This window comes from Aspergillus ruber (genome assembly GCF_000600275.1).
Source record: "Aspergillus ruber CBS 135680 unplaced genomic scaffold scaffold00002, whole genome shotgun sequence".
In the NCBI taxonomy this organism is placed as follows: domain Eukaryota; kingdom Fungi; phylum Ascomycota; class Eurotiomycetes; order Eurotiales; family Aspergillaceae; genus Aspergillus; species Aspergillus ruber.
This window is the reverse complement of record NW_024467298.1, coordinates 801,059-820,486: the sequence shown is the minus strand read 5'-3', so window position 1 is coordinate 820,486 and position 19,428 is coordinate 801,059. Positions and strand designations below refer to the sequence as shown.

Sequence of the window (19,428 nt, the reverse complement as noted above, 5' to 3'; positions counted from 1 at the left end):
GTATCTGTTTATAAAGATGGGACGATATTATGGGAATACAGCAATGCGAATGCAGGTAATCACGCCCCGGAATTTTTTTGTCATCGCTTTTTTTTTTTTTTTTTTTTTTTTTTTTTTTTTTTCCTTTGTAATTGTGCTCGAAAAAAGGAGGGAAAGAAAAATTGCCCGAGATCCAAGGTATGCACGATTGTTGATATGATCTATCATACAATGATTATCATAAATGATGCTCCACAAAGCTAAAAGATATACATAACAAAAAAGGAAAAAAAAAAAAAAATGAAAAATGAAAAGTGAACAGTCCACCCCTCATGATACGCCATGTATACCCAAGAAAATAAAGGAAAAAAAAGATAGTGATAAACCGGAAAATCATCGATGAACAGATCATCTCAATCATTGCGTATATTGCTTCTGCAAGAGCTTCGCAATGGTCTGCAGCTGAATGTTACTCGTACCCTCGTAGATAGCACCAATCTTACTGTCCCGGAACATCTTTTCAGCAATACCCTCACGGACGAAGCCCATGCCGCCCATCCACTCGACGGCAGAGCCGGAGACACGGCCGGCAACCTGAGAAGCGTACAGCTTGGCCATGGCGGCGTCCTGGACGAAGTCTTGGCCGGCTTCCTTCTTGCGGGCGGCGTTATAGACCAGGGCGCGGGCAGCGGTGATCTCGGTGTAGGCCTGGGCGAGCTGGTGCTGCATGCCTTGGAAATCACCAATGAGCTGGCCGAACTGACGGCGATCGTTCCAGACGTAGCTGTAAGCACTATATTAGCAAGAGGATTGCTTGGCTGGATTGGGTTGTCTTACTTGGCGGCATTCTCCCAGGCACCGAGAGCAAGACCAGTCATCTGAGCGGCGATACCAATACGGCCCTCGTTGAGGACGCCAATGGCATACTTGTAACCCTGACCCTCTTCACCGAGCAGGTTGCTCTTAGGGATGACGACGTCATCGAAGTTGAGCACACAGGTGCTCGAGGCCCGAATACCAAGCTTCTTCTCCTTCTTAGCAATCGAGAACCCGGGAGTCCCCTTCTCAACAATGAAAGAAGTGATACCCTTGTAGCCCTTGCTAGGATCCAAGTTGGCAAAGACAATAAACACACCAGCTTCCTGAGCGTTGGTAATCCACATCTTCGAGCCGTTCAACTTGTACCCATCCGCCGTCTTCTCGGCCTTGGTCTGCAACGCGAACGCATCGGATCCGGAGCTAGGTTCTGAAAGACAGAACGAGCCCACAGACCCTGTGGCCAACTTGGGCAGGAACTCCTTCTGCAATTGACTGCTACCGTATCTCATGATAGCGGTGTTGACGAGCGTGTTGTGCACGTCGGCCAACACACTGACACTGGGATCAACCCGGGCCAGCTCCTCAATAGCCACAATCGCAGCGGTGAAGTTCATGCCAGCTCCGCCGAATTCTTCGGGGACTTCAATAGCCATCACTCCCTGTTCGAAGAGCTGCTCGACGATGGCGTGGTCCATGGACTCTGCTTCGTCCATATCGCGGACCTTGGGGCCAATTTGTTCTTGAGCAAACTTGGATACTGTGTCTTGCATGAGGGATTCGGTCTCGGAGAGGTGGGAGATCGGGGTAGGCGTCAGGTGGGAGAGGTCAGCGTCCCGCCGGCGAGGGGTGGTAGAGAATGCATAGCTGGACTGGTTAGTTTGCCTCCTAAAAAGCAGGACTGAGACAAATAGTGTCCTTAAGCACATTTACATACCTCTGAACTGGCCGGAAAGAAGCTGGTCTTCTAACTGCGAGTCTCGAAGAAGTAGCGCGGGACAAGGGCCGCAATGCACGGGAAATGGAAGCCATAATAGCGGAGGGGCAGGGAAGTAGATCTTAAATTCAAGAAATAAACAGTCACGAGTTCTTGAAACTGAAGAGAAAGAAGGAGGGAAAGAAAAAGAAACGAGGCAAGATGTCGTTGTCGGTATTGGAGGAGATCACGGGGAAGCGCAGACAGCCTCGGCTAACCGCGGGCCCGCGGGGATCCTCAGTAAATCCGCACAACACACGAGGTAACCGTTTGTCTACAACACACTCAGAGGAACGGGTGAAAGGATTGTACCAGAGATTCTATCTCACATGCTAATCACCTTACCCAGATTGAACTCCTTCGCCTGCGAAAAATAGTAACCCCGCTGATTCGCAACCACCCTCGTCCCTGTCCGCTCCTCCACAAAATCGCAGTTATAGTGCGTGTGGCCAAATGCCCAGACACACACCTGCTCAGCCTTCCAACACTCTGCGTCGGTCAAATCAGTCGCAAAGGCAGACGAGATGGGACTGTTCTCATGGGCAGGATCAGCGGCACGCGAATCGCGAGCAATTGGACTATGATGGGTGAACACCACAGTTTTGCGGTGGGGTTCTGTTCGGACAATCTCAGAGACCTGCTGGTTGAGCCATGCTAGGTCCGTTTGATGGGCGGCAGAGTGGTCCTCAACAGTCCAGTCTTCGATCTGGTAGAAGTCGTTGAGGCCGAAGCTCACGCGTTGTTCTTGGGCTTTGGTGATTTGGGAATAGAGTGTGCAGCCGAGAACGGTGACATCGGGTGAGAGATCGTACCGCGTCTGGTCTAGAAAGACAAATTCTCCGAAATTTTCGGATTGTCTTCGCTTGGTGATCGCGTCTGAAAATTCTTGTACTTTGGTCCGCACGGTCGGCCAGTTGGAGTGATACGGTTCATGGTTGCCCAGTAGGAAAAAGACGACCTGGAATTTGCGCAGTTGTGCTTCGAGGAAGGCGAAGAGGCCGTCGTCTCTGACGTTACCGATATCTCCAAGGAGAGCGAGATAAGGTGCCTTAGGGGGTATTTCGAATAGATCGTAAGCCGCCGGTGTCTCCAAATGGAGGTCGGATAGGATTTGGATGGCCATCTCGCCCTATATTTAGCGATGGGAAAAACCAATCTCTAGCTCTGTTGTGCTGGAAATCACTCATCCACGGATGGCTGCCTTGGTGACGCTGACTGTGTACATGTGCCATCACTTGGCACCATAACAGTCGAAATCCACCCCAACATTCTCTACGATTCTGTATCCAACCAGTTTTTGAAGCCACACTCATGATTTTGAATGGTGAATAACTGTGGCGTTGAGTACGTGGCGGTGCATATAATGTGGCGCAGCGCTCTAAAATGGAGTAGCCTGTGATTTACATAAGCCATGTTGTTGAATTCTACGCAAGCGCCAAGAAAAGTCGCCAACGTCTCAGAGATGTAGCAAGATATATAAAGGAGGCTCGTTGCTCTGGGCTTTACTACTGTCTACTCTCTAGTCTCTTTGTCTCTATCTGTTTGTGTGGTGGCTATATTTTTCTGCCGCTTGATACCCGCCGAACGACGTCATTATTTCCCCGCGGCGGAACATATCTCTACAGAGTAATTGTTCAAATTGTCCCCTAAGACTCACACTCAATACATACGCTCGATCCAAAATGGCCGCACCCGAACACGACCCTCGGTTGCTCTACAGCATCAGCAACATCACCGCATACCATATCCAAAATGGCGAAGAAACCGAGCTCACTCCCTCAGGACCCCAGAACCTCTCCCTCCTAATGGTCCCAACGAGCACCACTCCTCTAGGAAATGGGCCAGCAGAAGAGGATTTCTACCTCCATCTGCACCTTCCTCCGGAGCTCGACCTCGCTCTTCCCGCGACGACTCAAATCTACCACCAACCGCCGACCAGCTACTTGATTCCCCGCTGGGATCTTGGTCCGGATGCGGGCGCGTTCATCCGCATACAGTTTCCTGGAGTCGGAACTGGGCCGGGGAAGGTGTCGCAGGATGATGTGGATACCTTTGAGACGATTTTGGCGCAGTGCACTGCGTTCCTTGAGAGGGCGCCGGCGCCTGTGTCCAAGGAGCATGCGCCGTATAACCCCGCGAACTTTGCCCCGGGCGAAGGATATGTCTCGCCTGGGACTAAGCCTACTAAGAATGCGCATGGGCAAATTGTACTTATAGATGAGGAGGATGGTAGTGTTGTCGGAGAGATGGAGGGGTATGATGTCGTGGAGAGGCCTGGTGTTCAGCCGGGGTCGAAGAGTAAGTCACTCTCTCACCTCTGGGTACAAGCTGGGAACAGTAGCTAACGATCCAAAAGGACCCGTTGAAGTCCAACTCCCCCAAGAAGGCGAAGGTAATCAGATCAGCGTCGACAATGCCTCTGAAGAATACCTCCGAATGGCGCGCCATCCGGCCTATAAAAGCTCTACGATTGTCCAGTCATCGGCGACAGCGTCTCGTCTTGTTGTCACCGGCTCTTCGTACATCTCCAATGTCTTGACTAGCGGTGCAGAGGGCTTCACTAAAAAGGTCAAGCCGAACCAGCAGCCCATGACCTTCTCAGACACAACACACGCGCGCATTCGAAAGATTGGAAATTTCTCCCACGGCGCGGCAGATTTATCAGCCAAGACAGTCGGCCAGGTGGGCAAGTACGCGCAGAACCTTGGTGCATCACTGAGCCGGAAACGGGAAAAGGGAGAGCGGGGTGCCGACTACAAGCCCGGAATGCTCAACAAGTCTATGATCGCCTTCTCCACACTGGCGGATGGTATCGAGCAGGGCGCGCGGAACCTCATGACTTCGGGCTCCACGGCTGCCAGCACCATGGTCGCGCATCGCTACGGCGAGGAAGCAGGCTCCGTAGCCGCCAGCTTAACTGGTGGCGTCAGGAACGTCGGGTTGGTGTATATCGATGCATCTGGTGTGAGTCGAAAGGCGCTTCTCAAGTCTGTGGCTAAGGGTATGGTCGTTGGACGCATGAAGGACGGTCAGCAGGTCGTCGTTGGTTCTGGTGATGGTGGTGACGTTCCGCCTGAAGCGAGCGCGGCTGGTCCTTCGGGCACCCGGCCTCAGGGCTCTGGGACTGGTCCCAATCCTGTTGCCAGACGTCCTTCGCCAAATCCCACTCCGCCTCCTGCGTACGGTGCATCAGACACTAGGTCGCTGGGAGGATCGGCTATGGGTGGGGGGAAGCGTTAACCTATATTGTTTCGAATTGAAATGTTATGATGCTTTTGTTTACTTTAGGCGCGCGGTGTTGGAAGTCGCTTGATATAAAATGATATCTACTCGATCTACCACCCATACATACACTCATCAAACTCCTAATTCACGGTACCCCTTCATAATCTACATCTATACGTGCAACAAACGCCCCGTATCCACTGCACTACAACTCCAATGCCACAACCCCAATAACACCAAATCAAACACTCAACCCTGCTCCGCCCCTTCAATTGGCTCCAAAAAACCAACTCTCGACCCCGTAAAAACCTCCATACTAGGCGGCGACAGTTCCTCAAACAACATGGCCTTGAAAATCGACATCCTGGGATACTTGGGGCTTTTGCTTAGGATAGGGCTACCGCAGTTTCCGCAGAATTGGCGCTTCACATTACCCTTGTTAGCATACTTCGGACATAAGATATAACGCAGGGTCCAAGTGAGGAGGTACCTGAATGCGATTCCCACTATCCGTGTTTGCATCCTCGTAGATCTTTAAACTTGCGTGCGGATCATTGATGTTGGCGGTGGAGTCTTCGACGGCATAGTTTATCGAGAAGGCTATGTCCCAGTCAATCCCTACATCTTTTCATGCCCATATGAAGACAGTAAACTCACGACCACCACCAGCCTTGGTACAATTGCGGCTATTCAATCAAACAAAGTAAATGAGCTCATGCATTCACGCAACCTCGGGCAGTGGTATGTATGTACCAATGGCAAATTAAAGTAACCTCTGGCTGCTGGTCCAGCGAGACCTGGATGTTTCCGCAGTTGCAGATGCCTTTGAAGGACATTTCTGACTGTACCCTGGTAATTGAAGGATGAATTGGAGGGAGTATCCAGGAGTTAAGGTAGATAAATAAAAATAAAACAATGCTCCGTGCGGTGTTAATCAACGGCTGTGGAGCTATTTCCTCTTCGACGTAGGAATTACGGAGCGCGGAAGACTTTCCGATGTATAAACATCTGCACAATCGGATAAAGAGTGATAAGGTTGATTAATAGATTATCATTCCTTTGTCGATGACTCTTGATACCTTGTACAATTACACCAGAGCATAAAATTATTATTTCTTGGATGTATATAATTTGCATGCAATCCCCAGCACATACCTAACAAACGTCAATTTGCCCGTTATCCCTTGAAGCATTAGCTAAAGCGCAATTTGCATGGTGATTGTTATCGCAGTAAGCAATGTCCAAATGGTCTTGCTTTGACAGTGACAGCTATATGGGAATCCCAAGCTGATTCCGCATACCTCCAAATTGTTCGGATTGGCCCCATGTATCTCGATCAATTCCTGGCCGTTTGCAGATGGATCCATCACCCATTGCCAGACTTTTCCGCTGACGGAATCTTCGTACTCACTCGATATCCTTGACCTTTTGGCGCCCCTCCCCCGGTATATCCTAAGATACCTATAGGATCGGTGAGTATTTCAAATCATCACAGCTGACTCTGCGTACTTCTAGAGATTTTCGAGGTTACTCCCATGGATCTCGATTAGCTCCTGGCAGTTGATGCATGGGTCTGCGACCCATTCCCAACCTTTTTCACTAAGGGAGCCGTCGTACTTTGGGCTACGAACCCCCTTCCAGTGCACAGCGATTCCTCTGACATTCTGGCTTTGGCCCTTATATCCCATGAGGCATTTATTAGATTGATTGGCTAACCGTCACAAGGAGAGGAAGCGCACTTCATGAGATAAGAAGGGATACGTTTCGACACAATTGCCAAAATATTGTCCTTTTTGTCTCTCATTCCAAATCCGTTCAGCTCCAGGCCGTCTTGCAGGAGCTTGAAGTCCCATTTCTTTGGGGGAATCAAGAATTCTATCATAACACCTCTATTTCCATCTCATTGAGATGTATTCTGGTGGAATGAGAACGGCCTGTTCCCCTGTAATTTAAAGGGCGGCAGTGCTCTCATCGAAACTGGATTTCGTCCAACGTCTGTATCGAAGGGTTGGTTGATTATCAGGCGAGAAATTCTATTGGGAAACGTAGTCGTTGTCTCCAGAAAAGTTGTCTAAATACACGATCATAGTGTAGCGTGGAGGTTCCCGACAGCGTATACTTTTAGTAACAACTTCCACGGTCTGAAAGCTCTCCCTCCATGTAAATGTGGGATGGGCTGTCTTGCCTTTCGAGATTGCCAAGCCCAATTTTTCAAAAATGGACATAGCGAACAATGTATTTTTGCATAGTTCGGCAACCTAGGCGCTGGGTCTGTCATATGAAAGCTATTCTTCTTAAGATGTAGCTTGATTAGCAGTCGGTTGGAGGTCAATGGTCCAACAGACATTAAGCATGCCTCATGAGCCATAAGAATAGGTATGTTTTGGCACAGTTGCGAAAGGGCTGGCCGTTCAGGACCCTGTCCTGCATGACTCGTTTGAGGAATAGCTCAGTAAGTCGGGAGTCTTACCCTCAGCAAGTAGATAGCGAGAATTTCGAATATCTATGGTCCAAGCACGTCGAGCATGGTATTTTCTATACCACCGAAGGACGCATCAAGGAAGAAATATAGACGCACTGTCCTCCTTCCAACAAACAGCAGCTATACATCCATGTGGTCTTAACGCCCCTGTTAATAGTGCGACACCGGTTCCCGAAATTTGTCCCAATGACAAGAAGTTGCGCTTCTCAACCCTAAGGGGCGTAGGCCCAAGGGTGAGCTTAAAGTGTCTCAACAAATCGAAAGGGGCCCAGTATGGGATGCCGCCGTAAAATTTCCTGTTAGCTTTTAATTTCGATACTATCTTCACAAGCTCTCCTGATGCCCAAGGTGGATGCAACAATCCGCTGATTTCCTGTTGTGGTTTGGGACTTAAAACTCCTATGCCATGTAGCTTACTATGTTATTATATTAGCCAAGTTTTCTGCGTCTTGGGCTCCATGATACATGCTAATCTCAAGTCATGGACTCGGATGGTCTGGAGCTCTCTTGATATTTTATCATTTGCACTTGAGTGTCTTGGAAATACAATGCCTGCATCCATGTTACTTCGATCCGTGGTAGATGCAGTGTTCTGGTTTGGGGTCGGCAAATCTTGTGCCATGAGGCAGGTTATCCCCAATAACGCGAATGCCCGATGTACTTCCTATAGAGTGAACTTGTCTTCGTTCTCGAGAAGTGTGTCTATTGCTTATTTCATTTGTAAAATGCCCCAATATATGTATGCAGGTGATGATTGAACCGCGGTGGAGATAGAAAAGAAATTTCCCATATCACTCTTCCATTTACCTCAGACCTCACTTTTGCTGTCCTTACCAGTCCTTCCACCATGATCTGAAAGCCAGCAGAAGCCCGTCCGATCGCTCCTACAGATCTCATCCTTGCAAGCCAGCCAGTCCCGGAAACATATAGCTATGCAGTACAGTCGTCTGGTCTAGCTGCCGCTATCTTAGGCACCGTCCGTTACGTTTCCATTGTGGAATACTATTGCAATCCAGCCTGATCTCACTCTGCTGGCTAGCTGGTACACGTCTTCTGTACGTCGCGAAAAGGCAGCCTAGCGAAAGCACTCGTTGATTATGCCAATGCCATTGATAAAAATTGGCCTATTTTGTATGAAAATAGCAACGGTAAGCAAAGGGACGGATTTGCATGACTTCTGCACGAAAGTCTAGAGAGGTGGCTCAAGGTTGTCTGGTGCAGCAAGGAACACTTGATCAACTGACGGTCATTGATGACTGCTTCGAGATATTCTACGATTACTCAATTGCACAAAACATTAAATACACAGATTATAGATAACAAAATCAGGCCAATGACCCAAAAGAAAACGACTAGTTTCCTCAACATCCAGTCAGCCTCATTCAGCATGCATTGGTAAGCAATTTCAAGCTTCCTTGCAGGTTGGTTCTCAGCTTCAATATCCCCTTGCTTTCTTGCAAAAGGCCAATCCTTCAAGAGCACTATGTCATGTGCGCTTGAAGCACCAACGAGGAGTGCGACTAGAACACGCTGTTCGACATCGACTTAAACTCATCTAATATTTTTCACACCCCGTCGAATCTGGGCACCTCTTGGGGATTGCCACTAGATAGGAAAAGGACTGTCACGGCAACGATTGTGCTCAGCAAGTACTTTGCTGTTTCTAAGTTTTTCAGCGAGCGTATACAATTTTCACAAACTGCAATAACTCCTCCCATATTATGGACAGAAAGATCCTCTGCTGCACTTCCCCAGATGATACCAAACTGTTTGCGTCAGTGCCCCTGGAGTACCTCTTCCAAGATCCTCCGAGCACCTGGCGGAAAGAACATATTTGATATCGGACAGGATTGAGGGGCTTCTGGTTTGTTCGACCCAGTTTCAAAGCAAAAATAGTTTTCGTATTCAACTTATCGATCGCCCATCTAGAGCTTGCTTAATTCACAGCCATAAGCAAGAAAAAAAGCGTACACAGTATCATGCCCCCGGTACACTGAAGACTCATTCCTCTGCTAACCTGTCAAGCCGCACTCACCGTCACCAGCGTTTTCTAGTTTTCACCCCTCCGAGCCCTCCCCCAAGGCATCGAGAATATTATTCAAACCCGTGGGAGCTATAATCTCACTAATGGCATCACCCATCTGAGTTCAACCGTCTAGGAGTTCATTTATCTGCATGGTGCTCTGTGCATGGTTAGAGACATGGCACGTAGTAGGGTTGAAGTGGAGCTGGGTTACTTGCAGATTTAGCCATGTTGGCCAATTGTCTACAGTATGCAAGGCCAATCTGTAGTTTGTATGTGACTCAGAGCATACCGCGATTTCGCCTCAGGCCTTCTTCTTGCCTCCAGCATTCTAGAGTCAATAAATTTCGTTTATTAGCCAAAAGACCCACATGACAGGAAATGGGACGTGCCGCGTTTCAGTGGGTCGATAATAGTTTAATTTGGAGTCCGGAGAGCTTTCTGTTCGTGGTATGTTGTCCATTCGCACTGTACCAACGACTTATGGAGGTATCTAATCATAGATTATACTGCACCAGAATGGTATAGACTCACTCCATACTCTGTAAGTATTCTGTATGGTTAATTTGCAGGGGAAGCCACGTGACTGTAGCATTAAAAAGGGTAATTAATGAGCGACATCAGTCGACCAATCATGAAGAGCACTGCCATTAAAGCTCTGCCAATCGGGCGCCGCAGCAGGATTAGCTCCCGCTGACCGTGCATCCAGGATGGCAGGAAAGTACGGAGTACGGACAAGTACAGACACTCTATGATGATATCTCAGAGGTACTTGAATGTGAGGTATCAGCTAGAATGTACAAAGCATGAAGAAGGTCATGTAAGACCGTTTGCTGGTTTGCAGAATTGAAACCATGGATTCACCTCACCGTTCCTGCGTTTGGCGAATCCCGGACTACCCCTTTAGCAAGGCCACAGAATCCTGCAGCCACCTGAATTATCAGGCACCGTATTACGGCTCAGCCTCGTATCTAAACGCTGCATTAAATACTTCATTTTCCCCGCTGCGAAGCTGGGTTTTCCTCTCGCCGGCTTCGGTATTTTTTTCAGTGACAGTGACAGAACTCAACACTTGATCATTTTACCTCAGCCTACTTGTCCTCCCCCTCCCTATCATGTCAGATTTTGACCCTCCCTACGGCTACCCTCTCCGCCGTAACGGCTCCTGTCTCAGCACCGAGAAGAACTGCGGCAAAACCTGGGACCCCTGGTACCGATGCTGTCCCTCAGGTACCTCCTGCGAAGATAATTGTTGCCCGGATGGCGTAGACTGCGGGCAACGACTCGGACAAGACCCCCATTGTGCCAACGACACGGCCACGCTCTATCGGGCCAAGGGTAGCGAAGACGACAGTCCGGCATCGGGTTATTTCTGCTGTGTTGATGGCACTAAGGCGTTTCAGGATGATCGGACTTGGGTAGGATGTGCGGATTCGTGGGAGTCATTTAACGCGAATGATTCATATACAGCGGCGTTGTCTATTAGTGCACCTGCTTCGAGTGCGTATTCTTTCTTTTCTGTCAGTGCGTTCAAATCTAATTCTCGGTCCAGCTAGCACGAGTGCCACGATTTCATCAATGTCAGCATCCACGGCCATGGCCACGGCCACTGCTACGTCTGACGCAGACTCATCATCTTCGTCCTCTTCTTCTACCAATACCGGCGCCATCGCTGGCGGTGTCGTTGGAGGTGTGGTTGGAGCTGCACTGATACTCGCCTTGCTATGGTTTTTCATCCATCGTCGTCGGAAGGCAGCGGCAGCATCACAAACGGCGCCTGGGCCGCATATGGCCGGAGACATGGGATATATTCCCTGGGCACAGGCTCCGCAGCAAAGGATACAGGAGTTGGAGGATGCCAAGCAGCCGCAGCCGCCAGCGCCGTTGCAGGAGCTCGAGGGTAATTCCGAGCATCAGGTTCATGAGTTACCGACCAGTCACCGGTGATGATGGGTAGTGTCTTGATTTCGCTGTTGATATCGTTTGGAGAAGATGTTCAAAAATGACAAGATGGAGTACATGGAGTTATGGATGAGTTATGAGTTCTAGATGGATAGTTTGGAGTGATCTAGCCGGATTTTTTATCAAGCAAGTCTACTGTAAGTAATGGAGATATCACCTACTACCTTAATTGACAATATATAATGCCAGCGGCCTCCGTCCAGGGCTCACAACATTCCACAAACCCTCCTCGTCACATCATCGTCACCAATTCTTGTATTTCTTATCTAGTTCATATCCTCGTCCAATACCCGAGTTATCAAAAGCAACGCATCCAGATCAGGACATGGCGAAAACGACATGAACTCATAGTGTATCAATTTTTTTGGGGGCCACCTGAGCTGCTAAATCATCCTCAGGGCCGGCCTTGCACTCAGCCTATTTGGTCTTGTTTCATTAGAGATGAAGATCCCCAACCTGTGACCATGCTGCCGATAATGGGGTGACCCCGAAATATATAATTGCCGTTGCCGCGAGGGAACTCGGGAAACAGCATTGGTTGACACTTGACGTGGATAGAATGCTAACTATAAACCCCACCTGCTCCTGTCATGGAGAATCATTGGAAGACGAACGGAAGAACCGATGACTAAATATATATACCCGCAGACCCATTGCCGCCGCAAGAACCATGGTTGCGCGGTGGTACTATTAGGTGCAACCCCTGGATTATTTTTTTTTGAGGATTCTGTATGGAAGATGGATGATTACGGAGTGAATATATTGTAGGGATAGATAGATGAATATGGACTTGAAGAATAGACTCGGAGAATTGGAGACTGGTACGGGATAGTGTTGATTATCAATTGAATAATTGCTCCAGGGACCAAATTGATACGTCCCTTGTCTGGGGAAGGAGAGGACGAGTAACCATGGAACAGTGGACATGTTCGAGGATGATCGGTTAGAGTCTACAGTGTGCATAGTACATACTAATATTGCTCTGTATGATGGTTGTACTTTGTAGTACTACTCTTATACGGAAATGAGGATCGCCGCGGTGCACAACCCCAGAGGCTCAAAGCGAGTCGGTTCGAAACAGTCAGTTCCCCTGTTGATTTGGTTATTTTTGTCTACACGTTCAAACTGCATGGAAAGTGAACAAAACAAAAAAAAGGAAAAAAGGACAAAAGGATAAAAGGATAAAAATTTTAAAAAGAAACAGTAAGGGCGAGTCGAGGAGTGGAAACGAGTGATATGGTGGCAGTGGACGCTTGGAATTATCATCGTCGTAGCAGCAGTAGCAGAAGCAGCAGCAGTATTACTAGCAGTTAGTTAGTTAGAGTAAGAGCTAAGCTAGACTACAGCAATACTAGAGGGTCTCCCGTTTTCGTCTCCCCTCTCTTCCGCGTCCTCTCTTCATTTCCTATTTTCCTCTCTTCTCTCTTCTCTTTCTTCCTCCTCTTTTCTTCAGTCAGTTTCAAAACTGTTCTATTTTCTCTCTTCCTTTTGTTTTCCTTTTTTTGTTGTTGTTATTCTCTTTCTTTTTCCCTTTAATTTTCCTTCTCTTCCCTCTTCGGGTCCTCCGCCGCCCGCTCCTCTCCCTCTTCCTCTTCTCTCTACGGAGTAGTAGTCGACTCTACTCTCCCTCGCCGACCGGGTCGCTTTTATTCTGTTTCTAATACGCAGGTCTCTGTTTCTCACTCGAGGGATTCTCTCCAACAGAACAAACAAACGATCGAGTTCAATTCGAGTTTCGTTCCTCCGTGCGCCTCCCACCTCTTCCCCCTTTATCGCTGCCCGTCGATCATGATCCTATACGCGGTACACTCTCGGCCTCAATTCCTGCAGCAGTGCTAAACGCTGGTCTCGACGACAGCTATTCGAAAGAAATAGTCCCAGAAACAGTCTACCGTCTGAATAGTTCAATACGATCTATAATCGCGTCCCGAGGCTATTTACCCCCCGGTCTCCCTCGTCAAGAAGAGTCAAGAAAAAGAGGTTGTGAACGACGAGTCGCGGTAGTCACTGCAGTGCAGCTATCTTGGGACTTGTCTTCTCTTTATTTCTTGATTTGAAAAAAAAAAGAAGAAAAAAGAAAGAAAGAATTTTCATAATAAAGGTGCGTCTTCGACTTGCGAAGCCCACGCGTTTGTTTTTTGCAACCTAGTGTTCCTGTTTATTACAGTATTTTTATATAAATGTCTTTTGCGTCAATCGGTTTTGCTTTTTTCGAGTATTTGGAAGCATGCTCTTGCATTCCGATCGCAATCCACGAACTAACTTTGATTTGCAATACAGCTCTGGCAGCAGAGAACGAACGATTGCGATCGCAATATCACCCCCCCCAATAAAAAAATCGTCAACTTTCAAAAGAAAAAAAAAAGTCAACAGACAATAACCCTCAGGAGGGTTATTTTTGTTTACTGTTTCCTTTGTCGTGTCATAACTTGACCCGCTCATTGCGATTGCCCAAACGAACCGAAATAACGATCGCCTATCCATTTATACCTTCACGAGGTGTTGTTTCGGACCGTCACGCAGGATTTCCTTTGGTAACTCGCTCGCGCGCTTCAATAACACGAAGGTATGTCCTGATCTGCTCCCTGATGCCAACGGCTCCCTTGGCTGCACCTTCTACATCTTCGCTTGCCATTTTGGTTTCCACCGTTTCATCATGCGCTGTACTGCACGAGTCTTCGCAGCTGTCGCGGCGCTCCATTGGTCCATTTACCTCTATCTTGAAATTTCGGTGCTAAATCTTCACCAGCCTTCGTCCGTTCCGGTCCAGAAACGGCTTCATCTCTCTTATCGGCTATGAACGAAAACCCTCGTCCGCAGTCTTTGCCGCCGTCGACACATGCAGCCTCAGCCTCGTCCTCCGCGGCGCCTGCGCCCGGCGAGAGCAGCGTGCAACGCCCAATTTATCCCGATCTGCTAGGCGGCCCCCCGGTTCCGCCTCCTAGAACGTCGTCTCATCGCAGCCACCGCAGTTCTCCGCCCTCAGACAGAGGTTCGGGATCCCGGCATTCAAAGCATCGCTCCGACTCTGGGCGGCATCATGCTACCGCCGCTTCTTCGTCGGATCCGTCGAAGAGAGCCAGTTGGACACCAGGGTCTCCCGTCTCTCCAGTGACCCCGACCAACGCGTCCATCATGGAGACTATTCCTTCCCAGGGGACTCTAGTCAAGGAGTCGAGTACCGTGATCAATCAAGTCCTCGTCAGTGATCCGTCAGTGGATATTGAGCGGGAGCAGGTGCGACAATCGGGCAAATCCGAGGAATCGTCGCCCAGCAAGGGTGCCCCGTCCGGTGGCGGCCTGGGTTTGGTCGGGAGTGAAGGTGTAGACGATGGTGGCCGTGGTGGGCTGCGCAGTCGACATGACTACAACAGCAACTCGACCAAGCGGAAAGAAATCACCTTTGGCCAGTATGTTCTCGGGCAGACGCTGGGTGAAGGTGAATTCGGCAAGGTCAAGCTGGGCTGGAAGAGAGACGGCACCATCCAGGTGGCCATCAAGCTTATTCGAAGAGAGGTGCTCGGCTCGAATCCTACCAGACTTCCTAAGATCTACCGGGAGATTTCAATTCTCCGCGACCTCTCACATCCAAACATCGTCCGCCTTCATGAAATGGTGGAAACCGACCGTCATATTGGAATAATCATGGAGTACGCATCCGGAGGAGAACTGTTTGATCACATCCTGAACAACCGGTATCTGAAGGACAATTCCGCGCGCCGTTTGTTTGCGCAACTCGTCTCCGGTGTTGGTTATTTGCACAAGAAAGGTATCGTGCATCGTGACCTGAAACTCGAGAACCTGCTGCTCGACCGCAATCGCAATATCATCATTACAGACTTTGGGTTCGCTAACACGTTCGACGCGGTGGATGAACTCAGTGAGGAGATCGAGTACAATCTGACAAACAAGAATTTTGTGAAGAGGATGCAACTGGACAAGACCAATGCCAAGGGAATGCGGAGAGGCGATCTCATGCAGACGAGCTGCGGAAGTCCCTGCTATGCTGCTCCAGAACTCGTCGTGAGCGATTCTTTATACACGGGGCGCAAGGTTGACGTCTGGAGCTGTGGTGTTATTCTGGTACGCATCAAGACAAAGAGAATTGACCTTCGACTTTGCTAACATATGGCGTGAGTAGTACGCGATGCTTGCAGGATATCTCCCCTTTGACGACGACCCGGCAAATCCGGATGGTGACAACATCAATCTATTGTATAAATACATCGTCACAACTCCCTTGACGTTCCCCGAATATGTGACCCCACATGCGCGCGACTTGTTGCGGCGGATATTGGTACCTGATCCACGGAAACGAGCAGACCTGTTCGAAGTCGCCCGTCACAGCTGGCTCAGCGAATTTTCCCACATCGTATCGCACATCACCAGCAGTACCACCCAGGTCGCCGAGATTGCCAACACTACCATTCCGCAAGGTATGCAGAGCTTGCTCTTGTTCTTCAATGCTCATTTTGCTGACAACCGGTTCAGAAGAACAAAAAGAACCATCGCTGGCGCGCAGCGCGTCGGTCAGAGAACCTCCGAAATCTTATCACAGTCCCGTTTCTACCGTGGGCGGACTCACCCACCACTCTGGGGACATCTCGCACGACCAGCAGTCCGACAAGTCCAAGACCTCGCGGGATGCCAAGCGGAGAACGGTCCAGGTCGAATACGTTGCCCCTCAGTCTCAGACCGCCCGAGGGGAGACTCCTACTGCACGAAATTCCATCGCTTCGAACATGACCCCAACAGAGGCTACTCACACTGCGGCTGGAGCCGCGGCGCCCCAAGAGGAGGTGCCCGCAGGGCAGAGCGCCGGGGCTGGCGAATCGAACGTATCGGAAGCTGGGGGCAGCACAGCGGTTACGGGGCCACCCCAGCCTCCAATGCCACAATACGCGCGGCCGACTACCGGTGGTTCGATGACCTCGTTCAACGCTGGCCGCCTGCCGTCGCGAGGTTCTTATGGTCAACCTGTGGCTCCTACGGTTGCGGCAACCAATGCCCAGGGTCGTCTCGCACAACCTACAAACAAGCAATATGTGATCTCCGCACCTATCCCTCAAGATCCAACGCACGCCGCTACTATGTCCATCGGGCGGCCCAGCGCTCAGGAATATCCATCCAGATTCAATACCACCCCTCGCCAAGAGACACCAAAGGGCCACAAACGGTCGAACACGATTTCGGGGATTGGAGAAAGACTTTTCGGTCGATCTGGGTCTATTTTCGGTGGCCGCGGTACACAGCCGGGTGGTGCTCGCCAAAGGAATAGCAGGCGCTACCCGCCTACCAGCATGAAAGAACCATTCCCAGGAGATAACAACACGAGAGTCTCGGTGGATTCTCGACGCTCAGGCACTCTTGGGTCGAACCGCAAGTATGGCGAGTCGAGTGGAGAGAGCAGGTCTCGTCGATTCTCGCTTTTACCTGCGTCTTTCTCACTGAAAGGCTTTGGTTCGTCGAGCAGATCGCAAACCCCAGATAATGATTCACAAGGCAGTCGCATAAATGTCAATCGCGTCCAGCAACAAACGTCAATTGGTGCTCAAGGATTTCGCTCTCGCGCGGCCAGTTCTGGGACCCAGGATGCGATCAATTCGATTACAGAGGGACCGTCGGATGAGGTCTTCACCAATGATCCACCAGTCAACTACCAGGCTCGCATCGACCAGCAGTTTGCGGCCTTGCATGGGACACAATCTGTCGGTTATCAGCCAACGTCCTACAGCGGCGCGTCGGCCGAGCAAATGTATCCTGATCAGCAATACGCGCAGCATGCGCATGCTAATAATTCGGCGCCCAGTTACTTGGATGGCCATAATGAAAATGCTCACCAACAGTCGATGCAAGGCAACCGACGAGGAACTGGTATCCTCCAGAAAAACCGCAAGTTTGCCGATGCCTACGAGTACGAGCATCATCCTGGCAGCTCAGGGGCAGCGAGGAAAGTCATGGACTTTTTCCGTCGGCGAGCTAAGTCCCGAGTTGGCGATGATCGGTAGATTCGATTAATAATACATGCTCTTTTGCATTGCTTCGAATTCTTGCTCTCTTCGGGTTGAGTACCCCGGCGGCGTCCCACTTTGGCAGCTCCTTTGTGAGGACAGGATGAATCGAGCAAATACACCTCGAACGCGTTGGCGTTGAAGGAGGATTAAGTGGCTCATTTTCAGTATGGAAGGAAAAGAGCAAAGAGGATAATTGGATACCCTTCTCTCTCGTGATACCTCGTGATACCCCAACAGCATACGTCCTCCCCTGCTTGCAGCGATCGGTTTGTCCTGCTATTGTACCCTGCGACCGTTTGATCCCGCATACATATTGATTTATCTAGCATGTTATCTTTTCATTTCCTTTGTGGACAATAAATTCTCATTTCTTGTTCGTCTGTTCAAATACTGTGTGTTTACTGTCATTATACTGGTTGTAAAGTGGTCTTGTTTGTGCTTGTTTTCTTTTCTTCTCAAGCCCTATTCTGTTATTCTCTTAGCATTTTCTTCATGGGAGGATGCTTTCCTTTTTTTACATTTCTTTTTCTCTTTCTCTCTTATATCCCAGTTTCGAGTTCCTTGAGGATAATCTAATTTCCATTGCTTACTGGTGATTATACTTGCATTGGAGTTTCGAAGTATACCACTACTGTCGTTTCGTTGTCGGTTGTCTGATTGAATCGTTGATACATGTATGGTACTGATTTACAGAGTAGATATTACTATTTATAATATAAAACCAGGACCTTGTGAATTTCCTGTTCCGGCTAGCTTTGCCGTTTCTGGTATAGCCTCGCGATACGCCGTATTGTGAACGCCGCCCGCCTGGCCTCCCAATATACAAGAGCTTTCCCTCATTGTTCTGACTTCGTCCCCTCCCAAATCTTTTTCTCTTCCCAAACTCCCTCCCATATTCTGTACTCACCTATATTACTGACCATTTGAATTCCGCCAACTCCCCCTTTTTTTCTTTTTTCTTTCGGAAATTGCGGCTCTCTCGCCTCAACTTCCGGTTTCCTTTACCTCGTTTACGTTGACCGGCGTTTTGAGCTGATTCTATCTCCCTCTTTTTTTTTAATACAGTGAATTGGTTCATATTATTTGCTCCCCTATCTTTTACTGAAAAATGAATTTACATGAGATCTTGCTTGAGGCCGTATGGAGGAGAATTTGATTATCGAATAAGGGTGATATTGACTATCTAACACCGTAATGGACGGATATTTGAGTGGTTGATCCTCTATCATACAAAAGTGTTGACAATTTGTAAGGATGAATTCCCATATCTAGCAACACCAGGAGGGGGATGGAGCCTAAAACAACATTATTTTGATGCACTTCCCTTGAGCGTCCGGTTTGGCAGCCGAGTTTGAAGATAATTAAATTTCATCATGGCGCTTTGTAAGCGGCAGAAAAAATGAGAACTTATCCCTTGTGTTCCATCGCTCTAATCCACCGGTAGGAGAGTAGGGACGGACTGAAAGGTAGGAAAAGACTGGAGGGGAACGGACCGGGGAGTAGGGACGGATTGTGGGTTAGGGACAGACCAGAGAGTACGAACAGACTCTGCAGGAAGTCACCAAAAGGGTTTGCAGCCCTCAATGGACATATAAGAGTATTCACGGAATAAAACTTGTTGAGGAAACATGGAATTTGCTAACAACCCACTTGGCCAAAGGGCCAATCGATTAGCACAACAAAGACTGCAATTCATCCAAGGTTGCGGAAATGTTCCAATCTGGCTCGAGTCTCCACGCAGAGAATGGGATCAGTCCAGTACTGGTGCTCGCCAGGTTGAGCAGGGGGCATGGGAGGAGGTGCTATCAAGATAGCCAGATCAGATCAGGAAGAGGGGACTGCGTTTTGATTCACGCCACGATCGACCCAGGGATTGGAGAGGGTCGTGTTGTTAAGTGAAGGATCGGAAGGTAGGAGAGAAAGAAGGACAGAGGGAGGGCAGGTGGCATTT

The 19,428-nt window shown here is 49.1% G+C and overlaps 6 protein-coding genes across 6 annotated transcripts; 4 read left to right on the top strand and 2 right to left on the bottom strand.

Annotated features, from left to right (window-relative positions):
• Positions 1–136: 136 nt before the first annotated feature.
• EURHEDRAFT_528061 (acyl-CoA dehydrogenase mitochondrial precursor) lies at positions 137–2,894 on the bottom strand (the record flags this gene model as incomplete). Its single annotated transcript, XM_040787041.1, has 4 exons — positions 137–763; positions 817–1,662; positions 1,733–1,853; positions 2,117–2,894. The coding sequence occupies 4 exons, from the start codon at positions 2,892–2,894 to the stop codon at positions 397–399; spliced, it is 2,112 nt and encodes a 703-aa protein (XP_040642744.1). The 3' UTR covers positions 137–396.
• A 559-nt stretch (positions 2,895–3,453) lies between these two features.
• EURHEDRAFT_446623 (senescence-associated domain-containing protein) lies at positions 3,454–5,011 on the top strand (the record flags this gene model as incomplete). Its single annotated transcript, XM_040783621.1, has 2 exons — positions 3,454–4,069; positions 4,128–5,011. 2 exons carry the CDS (start codon positions 3,454–3,456, stop codon positions 5,009–5,011), a joined length of 1,500 nt encoding a protein of 499 aa, XP_040642743.1.
• Positions 5,012–5,245: 234 nt separating this feature from the next.
• Positions 5,246–5,922, bottom strand: EURHEDRAFT_383235 (GFA family protein; the record flags this gene model as incomplete). Its single annotated transcript, XM_040779565.1, has 4 exons — positions 5,750–5,922; positions 5,654–5,682; positions 5,487–5,596; positions 5,246–5,419 (listed from the first exon to the last, which is right to left on the bottom strand). The coding sequence occupies exons 1-4, from the start codon at positions 5,830–5,832 to the stop codon at positions 5,246–5,248; spliced, it is 396 nt and encodes a 131-aa protein (XP_040642742.1). The 5' UTR covers positions 5,833–5,922.
• A 4,585-nt stretch (positions 5,923–10,507) lies between these two features.
• Positions 10,508–11,734, top strand: EURHEDRAFT_408301 (uncharacterized protein). Its single transcript, XM_040780794.1, has 2 exons — positions 10,508–11,001; positions 11,054–11,734. The coding sequence occupies exons 1-2, from the start codon at positions 10,617–10,619 to the stop codon at positions 11,446–11,448; spliced, it is 780 nt and encodes a 259-aa protein (XP_040642741.1). The 5' UTR covers positions 10,508–10,616; the 3' UTR covers positions 11,449–11,734.
• On the top strand, positions 11,519–12,412 carry EURHEDRAFT_408300 (uncharacterized protein). Its single transcript, XM_040780793.1, has 2 exons — positions 11,519–11,600; positions 11,653–12,412. Exons 1-2 carry the CDS (start codon positions 11,540–11,542, stop codon positions 11,946–11,948), a joined length of 357 nt encoding a protein of 118 aa, XP_040642740.1. The 5' UTR covers positions 11,519–11,539; the 3' UTR covers positions 11,949–12,412.
• Positions 12,413–14,259: 1,847 nt separating this feature from the next.
• Positions 14,260–17,471, top strand: EURHEDRAFT_399349 (putative serine/threonine protein kinase (Kin4); the record flags this gene model as incomplete). The annotated part of the gene is made up of 3 exons (XM_040779917.1): positions 14,260–15,546; positions 15,605–15,899; positions 15,955–17,471. 3 exons carry the CDS (start codon positions 14,260–14,262, stop codon positions 17,469–17,471), a joined length of 3,099 nt encoding a protein of 1,032 aa, XP_040642739.1.
• Between the last annotated feature and the right edge of the window lie 1,957 nt (positions 17,472–19,428).